This window comes from Pipra filicauda, unplaced genomic scaffold, assembly GCF_003945595.2.
Source record: "Pipra filicauda isolate LSUMZ 115617 unplaced genomic scaffold, ASM394559v2 scaffold41_size5083284_pilon, whole genome shotgun sequence".
Taxonomy (NCBI): domain Eukaryota; kingdom Metazoa; phylum Chordata; class Aves; order Passeriformes; family Pipridae; genus Pipra; species Pipra filicauda.
In genome coordinates, this window is record NW_024104554.1 from 2,182,005 (window position 1) to 2,202,994 (window position 20,990).

The window sequence follows — 20,990 nt, forward strand, 5'->3', positions numbered from 1 at the left end:
ACATCAACTCAATATCCATTCCTGAAGAGAAAACAGTAATTTACTGAAACAAAAAGCCTTTAGTGCAAGTTCTCTTTCTTTGCCTGACATTCAAAGTGGCTATGCATAAAACTTATGTAAAATAAATGTTTTCCTTACCTATAAAAAGGAGTTAGTTTTTCGATAATCTATTTTTTCCTCTTTACTCTGTGCATGTTACCTGTTAAAATCTATATTTAAAGAGAAGTTCACCCCATCTTCCCCATTTACCTTTCTTTAACTATTTGAATGCCATTCAAACATGGCATTTTTTCTGTCTCTTGTTAAGATTGCACTGTTTGCTTTTAACACACAAAGCAAAATGTTGCCTTATCCTTTACAGGCCTAAAGTAAATAAGACAGTGAGAAATTTCTAGGCAGCATAGAAAAGAGTAGTTCTATAAAATGTTTATTTTCTAATACACTAACATTATTTAAATAATATAAACACCAGCTAGATGAAAGCTAGGAATTAGAAGAACTTCAATTTTCATGACTTACAGTGAGCTGCATGAGATCATGCATGTCAGATCTCTTGCTCTGCTACCTTTATGTAGGGATAGGTACAGTTTCGGAAGAATTTATGACAAAAAGCTAGAACTTGATTTTGCTTAGGAAGACTGTAAAATGCCTTCTCAAAGGGGTTAGATGTCTGTTGTCTTCCTTCTGCATTTCAGAGAAAGTTGCAGGGAGAAGCTGTGAGCAAGCTCTCTCTCCCTGGTATGCAGAGACATAACATGCAGACATGTACAAGGCCTCCTCCAGCCAGGGAGGGTGGGGGAGAAGAGACAGAAGCCACAAAAAGCCTTGGAGAAGGTGGGGCATTGCCTTTTTTCCCTGGGGGCCTGGTGTGTGCAGCATCATTAGGAAGTGGTCCTTGCATCTGAAATAAACCTTTTTTAATCCTTCCACTGCCTTGGCATTCTTGGGAAGAATATCTGCGTATGCTTTATCTTACACTTTATCAGGTTGCTGATTTGAGATATTACTAGCGAAAAGAATTGAAATTTTTGGTGTGTGAATCTTGTAACAATAATACCTATCGCCCTGAACTCTGTTGACAAATAAATGTTATAGGAAAAGCTATAAAATATTGTTTTCAAGAACAGATTATGAACACTCGGGTAAGCTTTTTTTGAAGGAATCCATTGCATTTCTGCCTGTTTTATCTAATGAGGTCTTTCGTAGAATCAATGGTGTAAAAGAGTTGAGATCAGTCCCATCCCTTGATACCTTTTTCCAATTAAGGCAGCGGATCATTTTATTAATAATATTATTTAATGACTATTCAGCATTTTCACTCTGGTGAGATACTGTGCAAACATTAATTAATCCCCACCAAAGCCCTAAAATCTCACTAGGAAATACTAAACCCGTTTTACAAATAAAGGCCTGGAGTCAGAAATTCTTCAGTTCCAGAGAGATCATAACTTGAAGCTCCTTGGGACAATGAGAGTTTAGAATAAGGAATGGCCCTGCAGTTACAACTACCTTAAAGAACATTATCTTGACTCTGCTTTGACTTGGGAAACTATTTCACTTCGCCGGGAAAGCCCTTTCTGTGTTTTCTTCTGGAATGAAGGTCTCTAGCAGTCCTTCAGATTGAGGCTGTTCATACAAAATAATGAAGTAGTCATTGGGTTATGTATATACAGAAAGAGAGCAAGCCCATTTCCATTGCTCAGTAATTACAGTATTCACCCAGAATCAGATTTCTCTTCAATGAATATTTAACTTTATACTTGTGCAACAGCAGTAAAAAGTGGAGACTGAGAAATATCTAATAGTTTGCAGTTTTTTCACTAATGTTATATTCAGTTAATGGATTTGAACTCAAATCTTCAAGTGACAGAACACAATACTGGAGGAAAGACAGAAGGACAGACAAATATATCCTACGCATTGGTAGAGGTGTAATACACTAGCACAGCTATAACTACAGAGCTTGTCTACACAGAATTTAACTTACTATCCAACAACTTTTATAAAAGCCTTATCAATTTCAGTGATTTTCTCTAGGGGAGAATGGGACATCATATGTTTTTACTAATGGTATCCAGTGTGAGACACTGAAATGGTTAATTTAATCCATGTGTTTTGACCACCTACAGTTTGATAGTTAAGTCAGAAGGACAGGATTGTCTTCTGAAAATATTAAAACCACTCACCTCTTTCTATGAATGATCTAGAGTTCTTTGGTACTTAGTTTCAGAGAATTCCAATAGGGACACATAATTGAGGAGCAAAGATAGATCGTTCCTTGCCCTTGTTTTTGGTATGTTTTTTTTCAGTCCTTTTGCCATAAATAGCTGAAATTTTTTGAAAGCAGCTTAATTTATTCGTAGTCTGGCTGTGATTTTATGTTTTTGGCTTTCCTGTTTCTCCTTTCTGACTAATCCCCATCTTCTTCTTAGTTAGGGTGCTGTATGATTGATCAGTTAGCACATATCTTTGTGTCAATCTTTATGGCCTATTTTATATGAGGGCCCTTGCTCCTATAGACACCTGACATTTAATACTGTTGACTTATATATCATTTATTCTGGCTTCAGAAATCCTGCAGTTCTTTCTCAACCAAACGGGAAGGAGAACAATTTTGACATACTTCTAGGGTATGATTTATCTCACTCTACACTAAGCTTCTTAAGTAGGCCAAACCTGTTATGTCCTGGAAAGGTCTATCACTCTTCATTGATTCTAAAGGAACTCCAGAGATCTACAGTTTAGACATTACTACTGAATTACTTTCCAGCTCTTAGATGAGATTCTAACCCATCTGAACTCCTTTCTGTGTGCTACGAAATGGGACAGTAGGACAAAAAACCTCCAAACATCCAAGAAGGCTGAGATATTTGCTTATTTCATGACTCCTCCATAGGATCCACTTGTGAGATTCCTAGGAAGCCTCATGTTTAACCATATCTTCTTGCTTACACTGTTTTGATTAAGGTAGAAACTGCCTGAAGGTTCTTCAGTCTCTTCTTAACATCTCCTTCTGTCCGATCTTTGGGTCTGGACTTACCTGTAGCTTTTTTTCACTTGTTTTTGAATATTAAGTCCAATACAGATATTTTTACACTGAACATTTATGGAACTCCCTGATTTGAGTGTAACGGAGTGACAACACTACTTGTTTTAGAAAATCCTGTTCTAAGAGATTGTTCAAACATGACAACCCTTGCGTAAATTCATGTTCAAACTGCTTGCGTACTTTTCCTTAATATAGCAACTATGATTTATCTTCCTAGTAATGTGCAACAATACAGTCAGGGAGAGAGCTTATAGTATTCTTGTCAACTACAACAATATCCTAATAACACAAAATAAACTGTTGCAATGTATTAACGTAAGTATATGCACAAAAAGAGAAAAATTATACTGACTTCTGAAATGTAAGTAAGCTCACACTGAATAAAGGGAGCTTTAACTAGCAAACACACAGAAATCACTTTCCATATTTCTCTTCCAAAAAAATCCACATAAAGTAATTGCACAAAAATCAAAATTTTGATGAATTTCACATAAACCAGTGAGAACCTGAATATGAAAATACAGGAACAGAAACACAATTTTGCACAATCTAAATGTATAAAACTGAAGCCAGTGGGATATTTTACTACTAGCTTTGTAAGACAGAAGCATCAAGATTTCACTTGTGGACTTTAAGATTTTCTGATTTCTCCTTGCTTTTGTTACTTTTTCAAATTGAAAAGGTAACATTGAAAACTCCGTCTGCAATTAGTATGTTTTCTAAGGGGTAAAACAAAGAGAAAAAGACAAAGAAGTAAGGTTGGTAATTCTTCTTTTGAATTCTTGATTGTGTGGGTGTTACCCAAAGCTGATGTTTTTTTGCTTTCCATTCTCTAACCTTATAGAGCAGGTGAGAAATTCCCAGAAGGATTTTACTGAGAGGTTTTTGGCCACTCTCATTGACACCACATGGTGCCATGCCTGCTGTGGGCTCTGTGGCTGAAGGGAGGCTGTACCGCAGAGCAGCCTCCTGCTGCCTCACCCCGCGGCTGCGCCCAGCCTCTGGATGCTCAAGTAGTACCAGTTATCTGAGAGATGGTATCTGTACCTAGCTCCTCCTCTGGCGTCCCTGGAAAACTGAAGCCCGACTTGAGCAGATCGCCACCCTCTTCTTCTGAAAAGACAGAAACAAAGTAGCTATTTAATACCTCTGATATTTTTCTATATCCAGACATAAACTCTCAACTAGTTTTTAAATCCACTCAGTGATATCTATTACCATTCAGTATCTCAGATAACATGAAGCTGATGAGGTGCTATTATCTGCAGTATCTATCCCTCTTTGCCAGTTGTTCTAGTGCTCATCAATTATTATTATTAATTTTTTAATTTTGCCAGACATTTTCAAATCACTAGTGTCATAATAAATGTCTTTTTTATAAGATCTTTTACATTGTTCTTTTCAACTTTTCTCAGTTGCATTGAGTTCTACTGCCTTTTAAGCTTCATGTATTTATTCCAGAAGAATCCTTATTGTCAGTCCTTCCAGTTGCACCTTTAGCACTTTCCACTTATGATTCTCAGGCCACTTTTATTACCTTTTATACACAATCAGTTCAATTCTGCCATTGTGAACTCTGACAGTGATGTGATGGTGACTTTCTCCTACCAGTAACGTTTTCTTTTGTGCCAGACATCACTTCTGTAATTCTGGAGAAGTACTTAAATGCAGGTGATATGTATATTCTGCATGAATGCAGAAACCACTTAAATGGCTTGAGTGCAGCTCTGAGCTACCCTGCTTATACCTCTTTCAGAGTTGCAGTTTGTTGCCTCTGCATTGCCCTCCTGTCATGCTGGAATACAAACTAACTTTGGATCAGGCACTTAGTTTAGATATTTCTATAACAGAGCTGCATATGGAAAATTGGGTCAGTAACACTTCTGTAAATTGCAAGATTGGTTTAAGAATATATAGATTAAGATACAAAATATCACAGTAACGTTTCATGTATTTACCCAATACTATATTTTTAATGAGTTTTATGTTTTTTCCCTATTTTCGTATTTGCTGGTGTCAACACCAGCAAATATGTGGAAATTATTGAGTATATATAGCCTTTTACTTTACTCTTTTTTTTCCATCTGTGTGTGTTACAAGCACAGATCCCTGAGAAGAGCTATGGAGCACTCCATAGCCTCTCACTGTAAGTTCAACCACCAGCTCTTCAGAGAAAGATAAAATCAGGTATTGCAGACCATAGTTTTTGCACAACTGATGACTGATGACTTCTAAATAACTTGCATCAGTTCTTGCTATCATACCCTCAGGTAGACATTGACGAAAGTTTGAATCAACTCAGACTTTTCTTAAGAGTACCTCAATTTCTCTATCAGACAAGCTGGGTTTTTTTGTGTATCTTACAATAGACACACTGTTTTTCCCATTTCAATGCTCCATTTAACAAACACATGCATTTTATATATTTCTTGGTCTTGCTTACACTTTTTATTTGTACTTTGATTTTTTTCCCCAATTATCTCACAGGAAGCAAAATGAGTTAATGTACTCATATGTATCTCTCAAGCAATTACTCTGAGATTTTAACAATTCCTGAGCTTAAGAATATATAATTGATAACAATGGGTAATATAGCACAGATACTGCATAGAGAATTGGTCCAAAGGATGTTAAGACTGTTGGATAGGCTGAGCTGTCAAATAAACATCTTGTTTATAAACTCAATTGTTAAATAAACTCACTGCTAAAATACAGCCTTCAAGAGATCTCAGTAAGTGACAGATAAAAAGTCATACACAATTTTTAAAATGACTGGCACATGAATTTAAATTAAACTTCATTTGGAAAGGTAATGGACATCTCTAATTAAATAAAAGCACAAATTAGGCAGTTCCCATGGAGACCTTGCTCACATGATCCGCCTATATTGTATAACTCATAAGCCTGTCCTCTAACGTGGCTGCACAGGAGTAAGGAATAAGGAATCAAATAAAAGCTATAACAAAAATATTCTAAAGGATTGTTTACATTCTTGTAAATGACTAGGAGATCTTATGCTAACTTCAGTAGATGTTAGATGTTAATAAATATTGAAAATATTGAAACAATAGTGTTGTATTTTTGAAAAGCTATAAATTTATTCCAAAGTTCTACCACGCACACATATTCAGAAACAATTACAGAATTTATGCATAACATTATTTCTCCCTTGCAAGAAATTAGCATTCTATAACAAGCTCTGCCCAAAAGTAGACTAAAATGTTAGGAGTAGGCTAAACAAAACTAAACATTTGTGGGTCTGAAGAGTTGGAGAAAAAAAAAAAAAGAAGAAAATAAATTCCTTTTCAAAATTAAAGGGAAAGGTCATGCAATGGGATCCACAAGTCAGATTCTGACTTTGCTTTAAACATTCCTGTGCAAATTTGGACAATACAATTAATCTCTTTCTGTCTCAATTTTACAGTAGAATTAGGATTAAAATTAATTTCTTTCTTGTAACTATCCTACATGAATACATTTGTTAGTGTCAGTGAGCCTTTTGTCTGGAAGAGCCTATAGAGTGCACAAAGAGATAGAATTTCCTTCCTGCAGAAAACCTGTATTCTGTTTTGAATAGGGTTAATTGCAAATATTTCAAAGGAACTTAGAATTCCTTTGTGATTTCCTTAAGTTTATGAATCTGTATGAGGGATATGAGCAGCTCTTAGCGATTAGTTTACTTCCTAAGCATGAGGACTTCTTATTTCTTTATATTTTATGACTATACCTATTCACAGCACTATTTCATTATTTATATTGTCTTTTAAAAAGACTACTGTCAGTTCCTTCAGTCCTTGAAGACATTCAATTTTTGTATTCTTCACTTACGCGGCATAATTAACCTAGAGTCTCAGTGGCTCTTGCAGTATTACAAAGATAATCTTCATATGAGGCTGAACTGTACTTCAAACTTGTATTATTCCTTCAGAAACAGACATACATGGTCTTTGTTTATTCAGTTTAAATTTCTCCTAGAAATTATAATTTTTATTATTGACCACAGAAATGAAAAGCATGTCCTTCATTCATGAGCACAGCAGAAACCTTCATATGTCATAGTAATGAAGTCATGTAGATTATCACAGAATTATGGCACATTCTGAAATTCACGTGTCACAGAACGAGTGCATTTATTTTATGTCATTCACCTTCTCTATCTCATAAATTCACAGTATCTCAGCTTGCCCTTTGCTACCTACTAGTAGAACATTCTACACTAGTGGACATAGAAGGAAATGGTACTCTTAGCATGGAATGCTTCAATGGGAAATGAATTGCAAACGAAGATGAGATTATGAAAATAGGATGATTTACAATAAAAATTTTTAAGCAATGTATGGAATACACAGATCACAGACAAGGAACACGTCTCAATATACAAACTACTGCATCACAGACGGGTCTAAACAGAAAGCAAGAACCTTCCTCTGAAACTGAAACTAAAAAATAGTGGGAAAAGTCTCAAAAGGGCTCAAAATAGTGACAAAAAATGAAAGGCTCTAAAAGCGCAGACATGTCGGCTTTCATGAAAGTTGAATGTATAGTAAAATGATGCTGTGATCTGCATAAGTAGGAGAGCACAAACTGTCATTTACATGTAGTATCTCATTTTCTTTTTTAAAAAAGTGATATATCTGTCATGCATTCCAGTGCAACACTGCACACATGACACTCAAAACTGTGATAGGAACTTTTCACAGCTGAAGTTCTCCAGACTTAGGCTTGGAAACGTCAGGAGACGTTGCTGAGTTGGAACCAGCTTGACAGATCCAGACGGTTCATTCAGCCCTGAAGTTACTACATGCACAGTGGGAAATGACACAGGCCAGCACCCAAGATCAAGCTGGCATGGCACAGCTTTTGTCCTCAGAACAGGTTGAATGTCTGTGTGCCCTGGCTTGTGCTGTTCCATACCCTGCTAAGGAGACATTATCTAGGGAAGCACTGGTTGGTATGGGCCAAATCTGGGCAAAGGTGTGCTCTGTGGCAGGGATGAATAATCACTTTGCCCATCCTTCAGATTTTATCATCTCAATTTTAACCTGTCAATCTACTATCTGACATGACATATCAGTTTAAATTCTGTTTCTTCACCTGCAAAGTCTTGCACCAAGATATGCCTTTATGTTGGCCCTCATTTTTTATGCATTCATTCTATCCTTAATAACCAGGCATGCTGTTTCCATCTCTTAACTGTACTTCTTCCATAACCTATCCATCCACAAAATAGGCCCCATTCTCAATGGACTTGTTGCTCACATACTTTAAAACGTTCACATCAGCAAGACTTACAATCAATTATCTGCCTGCTCCATATAAGAGCAAGACCGACTAGAACTGATATGGAACTTCTCAGTTCAATGGAATTTAATTTATTTATTATTGGCCCACACTGGACCACACATCAACTTTTTTTCTATATGTACATTTCTTTCAGCCTGCAAGCTCCCTGTGGTAGCTGTTGTTTTTTAGTTTTGTCTTGTAGCGTCTGCTATATTGTCTGACAATAGATGAAAGAAAACATGGACCTTAAAATATCTGAATTAAGCTGCAGCTGCAATTTCATTTGATCATATAATTACAGATCATAGAATGTGTACAGAGTATGAATACAGGCCACTCACCATATCACTCCATGATATGAGAAAACAAAATCACCGCTCCCAGACTAGACATACTTAGACATCTAGAAGAGATATCTCCTGTACCTCAAAGTCCACTAGGCTGCTATGCAATTAAAGCATTTCTTGCAGGTGGCCTTTGACCCTAGCCAAAGATATCCCCAGCCTATTCTGGTTATGTCATGATAACAGACATAATTGTCATGAAACTGGTCCTGACCTAAGGGAAATGACCAAATGGCTGCATGGCTGCAACCTGTTATGGATCCCTAATTCCTCCTGGGAGACAGCTAACTGGATTGGTTCAGACCTTCCTCAAGCAGCCAAAATCACTTCTGGCAAACCTATAAATTTCCTTGTCTAATCCTCAAAAGGTTTCATCCAATCAATATTATAACATCTATATAGTAAATTAGACATGGTGAAGGCTCCTTCTCTCGTGAGGCCAACTGTTGTGGTCTAGCCATATCTTCAAGAACAGGTTGGCTTCATCCAAACTGTGATGAGGAATGGTCCTTTGCCCATGCTAATCCCCTGGGAATTATTTGGGACAGTGAAAATTAGTTGGCCAAGCTTAAAACTAAGGCAGGGACCTCGCTGACCACTATTACAAATAATCAAATTCCTATTTGTTGCACCTTTTTTCTGGCACTGTTTAATTTACTACAGAGCCATAGTGCTGTCTACTCTCTTATATGATTCTGAATCATGGGTCATCTACTACCACCACCTGTGTCTTCTAGAACACTTCCATCAACACTGTCTCCATACAATCCTAAACATCCACTGGTCAGATCATGTGACCAATACATCTGTTCTAGAACAAGCAGCAGTCACAAGTATTGAGGCCATGTTGCTGAGAACACAGCTGTGTTGGGCAGGACACGTCTCAAGAATGAAAGATCACCGCCTCCCTAAGATCTTGCTTTATGGTGAACTTGCCACCGGCTGCCACAAGAGAGGAGCCCCAAAGAGGAGATACAAGGACTCCCTGAAACAACATCTCAGCCTTGGCCATATTGATCAACATCACTGGTCTACTCTGGCCTCCAATCGGGAGGTCTGGAGACACACCATCTATAATGCTGCTGATGCTTTTGAGAACGCACGCAGGATCGCTCTGGAGGAGAAAAGACAACATAGAAAGATTCGTGCCTTGCCGAATATACCACCTAAGGAGTCTTTCTGCTGTGTCTATCTCGTATTGGCCTTTTTAACCACCAACGCGCTTGTAACAAACGTGGGTAGTGCCCTTCCCAAATCTTCGTTTGCGAAGCCTGGCCATGACATGACAGACGTAGGCCAGGTGGCAGTATTGTCAATACGATATTCTCATGCATTGTTCTGATAGCATGTGAGAAGCAACAAATACACAGCTGGGTAGGGAAAACTTTGATTGAAATAAATATTAAAGATGATAGTATCAGATTTAAGGTTATCGAGGTTTCCTTTGCAAGAGGCCTGTGCAAAAAGTATTAACAGTAAGAGGAAGTCATTGTTTAATTAAGTTGCTTTTGCTTTTCTCATCACAGACTCTCTCTTTTTTTGTTCTTGCTTTTCTCACACACACACAGACATACAGACACACAAGTGTTGCTGATGAGTCCAGCAAAGATCTGCTCATCCTGGTATGCTGGCTCCAGCACCAGCCCAAAATGGATGTTGCTGGAAACAGGGCAAATATGTAGATTGCCTACAATACTTTTCCAGCTTCCCGCAATCAGCACTTAAGGGACTTCCTGAGACAGAAATTTAGTCTAGACCATAATTTTTAATAGTCATCAATGGATCTATCCTCTATGGATTTATCTAATCTTCTCTGAGCCCATTTATACTGATAGCCTCTACTGCATCCTGTGCCAGTGCACCTCACAATTTAATTATGCTTTATTTGAAAAAGAATTTCCTTTTTGTTTGTTTATCAAGATGCCTGATAATTAAATTAGGTGCCTCTATTCCTTGGTTGTGAAAAATAATGGATCATTGAGCCCTATGCACTATGTCTATATAATTTATAATTGTGTAGACATCTACCATATCCCTTCCTTATTCCTTCCTTTTCCAAATCAAGGAAGCAATCTGTTTAGTATTTTGTTGTGGCAAAGCTGTTCTAAATCTTTCATCATCCTTCTCACTCTTCTCTGTACATTTTTGTTACTCTGCTATGCCACTTTCAGACACAGAGACCAGAAATTCAATTGGTTTTACAGTATGGCTTTTTCCTGTGGTATGATATGATTCTCTGCTTTTTTCTTCTATTTTATTTTTTAATATTTTCATCTACCCTTTCATAACTTAGAGAATTCATTAGTCATATTAAATTGTGCCCAAGAGAGATAATTTGTTTCGCTTTCCAAACACAAACATATTTTTCTTATATATTACACTAATAAATATTGAAGAATCCCTAGGTTACTACCAAGACTAATAAACCCAACAACCCTCCCCACCCCTTGAAGAGCAGGACTAAGGAATCTCTGATCTCTTGCTTTCATTCACCCTGTCCACTTTTTTACAGCATAGTTTCAGACAGCAGGACTATAAAACCAGGCATCAGTTGTCAGAGGGAGTAGCCAGGCACACAGCCCAGTATATCGGGGACAAGGAGATGACTGTGTCCCTCACATACTGTCTTGGAAAAAGAACAAAATAAAGTATATTGCAGGGGACCACTGAAGCTGTCAGGGATCGTATTGGTCTTTGCACACTAACTCCTGCATCCCAGCTGTTGGCAGATGCAAATTATCCACAAAACATGGGTTGCCTTAGCACTACGGTGGTGATCACCCTGAAAGGCATTGGTTCCCCACAGAAGCCTTGTCTGAACCAGCCAGGGACATTTTGTTTCTTGGAAGTCTTTCAGAGGTACCTTATCCTTTTTACCCCAAAGATCTGCAAGTTCCTCTTCCCTGTCCCACTTCAAGCAATAAATGGAAAAATGTGTTAGATAATGCTGTGGAGTCTTAAAGCTGAGTCACTTTTCAGTCATTCTAGAATTTAAATTACTAATTCAGTTAAATAACTCTACCTCTCCATAACAAAATTATCAAGTGACTGCAAGCAAAAAAAGAGTAAGTCAGTGACAAGACATCGTGTTCAGACATGGCTCTCCATGACATGCTTCAAAGAGTCTAAGAAATTTCTAAAAGCCCTTTCTTCCTGGATTTTTCACAGCTGAATGACTGTGTCAAGCCCCTAATTGAGCTATTTACCTTTTATTGCTTTTCAGGATCTGTGAGAGGAATTTCAAATATTCCATAATAAAAAGTAGGAATATTAAAAATATATTCTTATTATTGTGAATCATGATCCTTATTCTACGAACCCAAGACTTCTGGATACCCCAGAAAAACCTTTAGTTTTCAACATATTTCAAATTCATCTTGAAGAAAAGCATTTCTTTAAGACTCTCCTTAAAAATTACTGAGATCTCTAATATTAAACTATGTTTAAAAGAACATGGATTTTTTAACCTTTCCACTTTCGGGTTAAAACTAGATATGCTCACATTGTATTTTACTTTATTTTTTGGTAAAAACCACAACCAGATATACAACAATTATTACTAGTGGTCATGGCATTCTGATTTTACCAATTTGTTTTATGGAGTAAAAGGTCTGAGCAGTGTCCCCGTCTTTCAAATGTTCAATAAATAAGATATTTTAACATTACAGAACAACTGCATTTGTTACACTGATCTACCATGGTAGGAGACATTTAGCACGGAAACCCTTTGACCCCAATGGGATGTGAGGGCAAAGCCAGCAATTCCACTGAAAACTGAAATTAGCTTTAGTAGCTGCAGTCTTGAATCCCCCCCAATAAGGCCTTTTGACTTTAGATGATGAAGTTCTATATAACTGGAAACATGATGCCTATGGGTTTTATTCCTACACAAGTCAATTTGTGAGGATCTCGGTGAGGATTTCTGTGAACACCTAAATGCTGGGGTGGTACGATTGACAGCTGGTAGGGTTTCTTATTTAGCAAATATGAATATTTAATATATAATATGTAGCTTCCTTTTGGTGATTTAAGCCATATGAAATGCAGTACCTAATAAATGAGCCATTTTTCTCTCTCAAAAATAGCAATAACCACAACAAGGTTTCTTCCTAGAAAGAATCATGGGTCTGGAGCAGCTGTAGCAGGCAAAGAGTGATGGATCAGGATGCCTCCTTTCTTTACCCTGTTTTCATCATCCTGTGGATGGTGCTGAAGTTATGCTCAGATTCATCCCTCAAATTTAATGCATTTTCCAGTGATTGGTCATTAGTTCATCTCCCTTCCCCCTCCCATGCAATCGCAACGCAAGACTTGCTCTCTCATCTGCTTCCTTTCATCTTTCTCATCTTTCCCTTGTCTCATATCCTTCTCTTTTCCATCTCCTTCATAGATCTGCTTTATTTTTCTTCTTATTTATTTTAACCCTCCCTCACCAGTCTTTCCTTTCTCTTTTTTCCTCCTCTTCTTCCAGCCTATTGAGGTGCAAGTAATATATCACAGATTGAAGCTCACCTGAGGATTTTGTGCATGCATGTCTACTCCCAACTAGCTGCTCTACTGAAGTATTTAAACCACAAGGTCTTTAAGAAGGACTGCAAATAACTGGAAAGACCAAATAAACTTTTAGTCCTTCCCACAGCAATTTTCAACTATAAATTATAAAAGCACACATTAGAAATAACTTAAAATTAATGAAATTGTTATGAGAGAATCTAAAGTGAAAGAAACATCTATATTTTCAAATTAACTTCATGCAGTTTTGGTCTTTTTCACAAGTTAAAAGAGATCTGAAGCAGCACATGTTCAAGCTAGAAAAATGAAACTTCTAAAAATGTAAAAATAGGATGCTTCAACACTTAAAAACCTCTTTTTTCCCCTGCATTTTTACTTTAAGAAGGAATTTGCTTTGAACTGACCCATAAACAGCCTCAGTTTCAGGAAGGTTGTGCTTTACAAAGGAAAGGTTTCTGCCAACTACCTCACCACGGAGAGCTTTCCTACTAATGCATTTGTTTAGCACTCTGCACAGTGGGTGCAACCCTCTTCGGGTTCTCTCTGGTTGCTCTAAAAACTGTGTAATATATAGCAGATATTTCTGTGATTGCTTAGGATACATAGCCTCAGTGATTCATTACATTTTAAAACCAGTTACAATGGGGCTGAGGTGGACCTTTCTGTTTGTTGGTTGCGACATTCAACTACAACTTGTGCAGCTGCTGGGTTATTTGGATTTTTCCTCTGATGCAAGCAGAAATGAAGTTGAGGGAGAACCAATTCTGTGTGTGGTCAGTGAAATTGGAAAGCAAAATTATAAGCTGTGTATTGTGGGGTGGACAGAATCAATATTTAGGATGCTGCAAAAGGTGTACAGATACTTGGCCAGTTCCTAATCCTCAAGTTTGCTAGACTGAACTCCCCAAAAGAGATTAAATTTTTATTTCATTTCTCAAGGATAGGCTTTTCACTGAAGCATCTGGGACCCTGTGCACCCTTGTCTTCTACTGTTAATGGGGAGAAGTGGGCAACTCTAGACTGATCACTATCCAGGCCATGTGTCCAGGGACTAAGGGAAGTGCTGGGTTGCCAGGCTCTTCACCTCAGGGCCTAAAGCAAAATGACATTAAGCCAGACTGTCAAGATTACTTAAAAAGGAACTGAGAAACTGAATACAAATAGTTGCTCTCAGCAAGGATGGAATTTGTTCAGGTCACCTTGCTAGCTGCAGTTATGTTTGTAGTTGCTACACTGGGAGGGGAACAACCTAAATTCTTCCACCTTACGTGCTGCTAATCTTCCTTGAGCCACAAAGTAAAATACTTTCCAGACCTTGTTCACTACAAGAATTTCTCATTGAGGTTTGTATGTGGGCAAATACCCATGCAGAGCCCAGGTCATTGACATTATGCACATGGACTCTTTCTTCTCCTGTATCTGCAAGGTGCTTTGGACAGATGTTGGCCCGGCCTTTTCCTGCCCTGGCAACAATCTGTGATCAGGAATACATCCAGCTTGTTCTTTGGAAGAACTCACACAGCTGAAAAAATCAACAAAAAAAGGGTTTAATAATATTAGCTTAGATGCTTGATCAGATTTGGATGGTTTAATGTGCTTAAGAATATCAGCTCTGCTGGTGTAACTATCCATCTGCCTGGGGGTAAAAGTACCTGGAATTAGATCATATCTGCAAACAGTATAACGGTGTAAATAAGTTCAGTTACCAAGGCTCAGCTGACACATGGTGACTTACTAAACTTCTGCAACACAGTGGTGTGGTAGGGCCTTCATTTTGATCTGGCAATCACAGACACAAAATATATAGAAAGCTAACATACCATTTAATTTACATCTGTGCAGTTTCAGTACCTTGAAAACAGTATCTTTCAATTGCAATCCATTTTTTTCACCATCTGACTCTAGTAACTGTTTAGGACATCCATAAACATTTGCTGGGATGTTACATATAGTTCCGTTATTTCAGCCATGGCTGCATTTTCAGCAGAAGGAAGAGAAAGGCTTGTGTAAGGGTCTTCAAAGCTCACATTACAAATGGAAAACAAATGATTACTGTTGGTGTCATTTTGCTTCTCCATATCTTTGTTTATTCAAGCCCATAAACAGGGTCATAAATAGTGTCATCAGAAAGTCCAGAAGCTGCAAATGGAATATTGAGATTTTAATTTCTGATGCAATGTTCGAATCAAGCCCAGACTGGTAGTGACAAACTCCTTGGTTGAAAATGAATTACCGAATTCTGTCAATTCCCACAGGAGAGGTGTCCATGAAGACAAAACTTTCATCTCTTCTTTGTTGTCTCAGAATGAAAGGGCAAGGGGAATAAAATAACCTGTCAACTTTTCACCCCATCAGAGTCAAGTCGTGTCAGCAAGACAGTACTGGGAATCTTTCCTCCACATGCCCATTATTCACCCATGCAACTGGATATAGTTTCTAGGCTGTCATTCTGGTATCTCTTAAGAACATTTGCGAGTGTTTCAGAGTGCAAAGCTAGTTTTGTTCTATAGAAATCCATGAGTAAGGCCTCCACAATTTTAGCAATTTGGTCTCTCAGTAACGGGATTTAAAATGAATTTAAATCAGTGCTTAATTTCTGCTCTTTCGGGACAATGGCAGTGATTAGTAGTAATGTTTGACTTCCACTTCCATTTTTTTAATGCAGCTGTAATGCCGTCTGCATTTGGCTGCTGCTTTAATGATTACTAATGACTTTATTTTGAAAGTAATATAACTTTTTGTATTCATTCTCTGGCCTCTGAGCAAAAAGCTAATTTGAGTTGAATTATGCAGTCTGTTCATAAAAGACCTTCCATTGGTTAAATTTTATTTGGAGTCAGTCCAAAGGAAAATGGCAAAGGCACTGAATACACACCATGCATTTACAGGTGGCAGGAAGAAAATGACTGTGTGAAAAGGGCAGCTAAAACCAAATAAGCAAAAAGACACCATCCTGACAGGCAGCATATATCAATGACTTTCTAGTCATCAGTTTCCAGTACTGAAAGCATTTAATGGGTTAAAGTTGACTGCTACACCCTAAATTCTTATATGTGGAATCATCTCCCATCACATCAGTGCAGATAATTGCCTATGGTAACACTGATGGCTACATGTATTGTACGCATTACTGCAGTCTCTTATTTAAAATGCAACATGTAAGCATGCCTTATTTATGCATCCCATCCTTTTGGATTTCCTGAGGAGCGTTTTCATGACTTACTCCTTGATGGGTAAGTACATTTGTAGGGAAGAGGGTTGTTGTTGGGGTTTTTGTTGGTGTTGTTTTTCCTTCTCTTTTCTTTTTCATTTTTTTTCCTATTCTTAGAAAATATAAACTCATTGAGACCTAAATTTATTTGCAGGAATGTTTCTGCTTTGATGAAGGTTTCCTCTTCCAGTAAAAGAGAAATGTAAATCTGCCTTGGAAGAACTTCCTAATTTTGACAATGATTCAGCATAGGAGAATCAGCTGTCAGCTGTTACTTCATCTGGGTCAGGTTTGGGGTTAGAAACCAAGTCCCTCACTTTGATCAAGCATTCAAAGTATCTTGATGTTCTGGCCTTGTTCTTGTCTAGTTTAGGGGTTTTTTTGGAGCTATTTAAATTAATTTAAATGGTTAAACATTTGTTAAGACAGAGGGAGGCTGATTCACCATGCCAAAAGTCAAATAATGTCAAGTAGAATAAAAAAAGCAGAAAAATGTGTTTGAGTTTCTCATATTGCCACTAGTGGTCATATGCCTCTTAACCCGTTCAGTAAAAAAAAAAAAATAAAAAAATGGAAAAAGCAAACAGAAAAGTTTCAGCTTCTGCTGGGTCTGGCTGGGATGAAGCTTGCTTTCTTCATGTCAGCCCGCATAGAGGAGGAGGAGGAAGGAGGGATGTTTGTGGTTATGGTATTTGTCTTCCCAAGTCATCGCTATAGGTGCTGAATCCCTTCTTTCCAGTGAGTGGCTGCACGCTTGCCTTGTGATGGGAAGTAGTGGATGAACTCCTCTGTTTTCTTTGGTGCCATGTAAACCTGTTACTTCCTTTATTAACTGTCATTATCTTGGTCCATAAGTCTTCTCACGTTCCTTCCGTTTTCTCTCTGTCCCGTAGGAAAGAGAGTGAGCAAGCAGCTGTGTGGTGTTTTGGCTGTTTGCTGGGAATCAGGCCACTACCTAGTTTTGTCGCAGTCATGAAAACCTGCAATACTTACAAGTTCTGTGATATTGAAAAAGTGTTTTCCGTTCAAATGTTCAGTCCACAAAATAAGACCTCTTTGAGTATCCTCCACACTTACTTTGAAATTACCATCATTTGCATCACCCAAATGGTGGACTCAATGGACAGTTGGACTTGATGATCTTATAGCCTTAACAATTCCACAAAAGCTCATTCCACAAAAGGGAGGGAGAAGGATTTTTTTCTCCACAAAACTTCATGTAAAGTTTTCTGATTTATGGATAAAAACGGAATTATCAGTGACTAAAATTTGACACCTTTGAAAGAAATAGAACATGACATATTTTCGTGTAGTGCTTTCACTGGTACAAAAAGATGCAATATTATGCTCAAATCCTCCCTCCACCACCCTGAATTTTACTACATCATCGAGATAGCGACAGCAGGGCCTCCTATGCTATCAAGCTCACTCCAGTAGTTTTCCATCTCTCACATGTTGCGTGTGCTTACATCCATCTTCAGCCCTCTGTTCTCACACACATACCTAGACTTGCTCAAGATCATATGTCTTTCTATTAAGAATGATTACAGCACATGTAACTTTAATCTGATTAGAAATACCAGTTGCTAAGCAATAGCAACTTAGGCTTCAGCCACCAAGAATACCAAGAATCCTGGTTAAACCTTCACTGAAGCCTGAAAAAAGGCAGCTTTGTTGCCATCAGTACTGGAGCTAACTACATCAATCAATCTGCTGAACTAATTAATGGAAATTGCACTTGATGGCAGGATACATACGTCCATGGATAATGTTATCCACGGCAGCATGACAGGGATTGCTTCACCATTCATTAAGTTATGCTACTGGTGTTGTGCACACATGAAACCAGTAGACCCAGGATGTTCTAAAATATTCACAGTTGTTTTCATTTGTTTGGACTCTCTGTTGGCAACATCTCTCTTCTTCTCAAAATTCCAATTAAAAGTTGTAAATAACAGGAAAAACTTCATTGAAGAACTCCCAGAAACAGAACTAATACCATATCTGTAAATCATTGCTCAATCTGTGTGTTGTATTAATTTCTCCTCTTATTTACTCATTTTGAGGTTATAGATTATCAATACTAGTCGCATAAATTTACAGCACCTCTATATGTATGCATTGATTAGGGCATGGTTTCCTGGTGCTACAATGCTAGATTTCATGTATAAGTAACAAAAGAAGTATTTAATACTAGACTTACTCTACTGGTTACTGCTAGTAATTTGATAGCATCAGTATTTCTAATACTTAGTAGAAGAATTGTTATTATTGAAAATAATAACAATAGTATTGTTACTATTGTGCACTTACTTCAATATTATGGAAGTAAGTGCACAATATGGGACAGCAAGGCTGTCAAATGAAAGTTAGGACACCTTGATGTAGCCTAGAAATGCTTGCAGTCATAGAATTTTTCACCCTAGTTTTTTTTTGTTTATTTTCTTTTTTTTAATAAAAACTAATGGCTCCAATGATAGGAAATGGCATTAGAAAAGTTAATAAAACCAATAAAGAAACAAACATTTGGGTGCCATAAGTAGGATGATACATGCATAGGTGATGATTCATGTAACTGGCGAGTAAATATTGTGACAATATACACATAAGAACTTCTGGAAATGAACTCACTAACCTACTATTAATATTAAATAAATGGATATGCTAATGTAGTGGCAATTTAGGACTGCACTGTCTATATATATTGAATCCAAAAACCATCATGAATTGGCATATATATTTATTTCCATTTACAAGAATCAGATTTCCCCTGGAGATTCATCTAAAATTAAACAGAACATGTGAAAATAAGAATAAAAGTAATTTCAATGTTTCAGTCTGTAATTTATAAAAAGTGCCATAATTTTTTTTTATTCTGTGGTTTTTTTTATGTCATGTGTTGTAAACTCTGTGGAAGACTATCAGTGAAACTTCTACAAGCAGCCACTGATGCTTCCTTCGGTTGTTTCTACTCTTCTTGCCTTTCTTCTTTCCATTTGACCATAATTAGGAGGAACATGATACATGTATAGAAAGGAAAACATCAGGCTGAAAAATAAAACTTCCTTACATCATGATTCATCAGATTATCAGATATAAATTTTACAGATATAGTGGTAGAAACCTATTGCCTTCTTGCCAAGTGCAAACTCAAAAAATCTTTACCCAGCATACTAAGCAGGAGCATCACGTTTAAAACAGATTACTAGAATCCTTCCTGTCTGAAATGTTTAAAACGTTCCACTGTAGGTTATATATTACACTGTTACTGTCTCTCTGATCTTAGGAGTCTTTCCTACAACTACCGTATTTTTTTCTGTCCTTCCCACTACTAGTCCAAACATTTTTAGCCAACAATATATTTCTCCTGTTGTTGGTAAATCACATTAATAAATTCTATATTTTGCTCAACCTTCTCCATTTTCCAGGGACATGAAGGAAAAAAAAAGGGGAGTAATCTCTCAGAAGATATTTGGAAGGATCTTTCATCATCCTGATTACATGTCCAGACTACTTTCATTGCTGAGATTTCACTTCATGTACCACTTCCTTAGCTTCCTTCTTAGATTTTTAAAAAATATCTACTGTTTTTCTTATGGCTCCAGATTATTCTTGGTGGTTTCTATATGAAGATAATTTTTTTTCAGTATGTGCCCATAACTGACCTCTACATTAAATAATAGGCCCTATAATAGCCTTGTATGTCTAAAGCTTGGCTTTTGTTAGTATTTCAAAGCTATCAATTGTCTGCTGAGAAAAGCAACAGGCATTCTGACTTTGTACTTATGCTGTGCCTTAATTAATTGTCTTATTAAATTGTAAGTAATTAACATTCCCTGGCATTTAAACATATGAGCATATGAGGTAAAAGACAGTTCATGAGCAGATGAAAAAGAAATAGTTCATACCAATAAAGCACTTTCAAAAAGCCAAGTCCTCATGGCAAAACCAAAAGGAATCTTTTTAACACCAGTACTGATCAGAAAATAGGCACCATTTTCTGGCTCCTGTTCCCGGGAGTCAAGATGTTTTATGAAGGTATTTTGATCTCAACAAAGCTTCACCAGAATTCAGCAACAAATTCATCTTCTCTTGGGTCCTTTCCTCTGTTCTTTAGGAGTGAGGCTGTAGCCCAGAGACAGAGCAAAGCAGTGTTTGCAGCTCTGAGACAGACTTGGAACAGGAAATACCCAATCTGGTAGAATTTTTCTAGCTGAAAAATTTAAAATTTGGAGGGTTTTATATTGAACTAGAATTAAAAAGAATTACAATATCCTTCATGAAGTGAACTGTAATGCCTAGGTAGATTTTACTTGTGTAAAAAATGTATTGTGTCAGAAAAAGGAAAAAAACTGCAACTTCCGAAAAAAAAAAAATATCAGAGTTTGTCTGAAAGGAAACGGAAAAGTGTATTTGTAGAAAAAGAAGGTGGAGAATAATGTTGAATACAAGTAAGGATGTCTTTTAAAAGGAACTAGTATAAGTCTAAGAACCAAAGAAGTTTTAATATTTCCTCAGCTATTAACAGAATCTGATGACTGGTAACTCAGTGCTTATGCGAGACATCAATTTACCTCTTTACTCTAAATAA

General features: G+C 37.2%; 1 protein-coding gene across 12 annotated transcripts in view; it reads right to left on the reverse strand.

Moving 5' to 3' along the window:
- Window positions 1-20,990, reverse strand: part of DLGAP2 (DLG associated protein 2) — a 449,538-nt gene that overhangs the window by 93,628 nt on the left and 334,920 nt on the right. For 5 of the 12 annotated variants that reach the window (XM_039385558.1, XM_039385551.1, XM_039385549.1 and 2 more), the window contains one exon: window positions 4,097-4,162. The exons of 3 other annotated variants lie outside the window; for them this stretch is intronic. In XM_039385558.1, the coding sequence (XP_039241492.1) occupies window positions 4,097-4,162 (66 nt within the window). 4 more of the 12 variants (XM_027744792.2, XM_039385548.1, XM_039385550.1 and 1 more) reach the window with 2 other exon arrangements.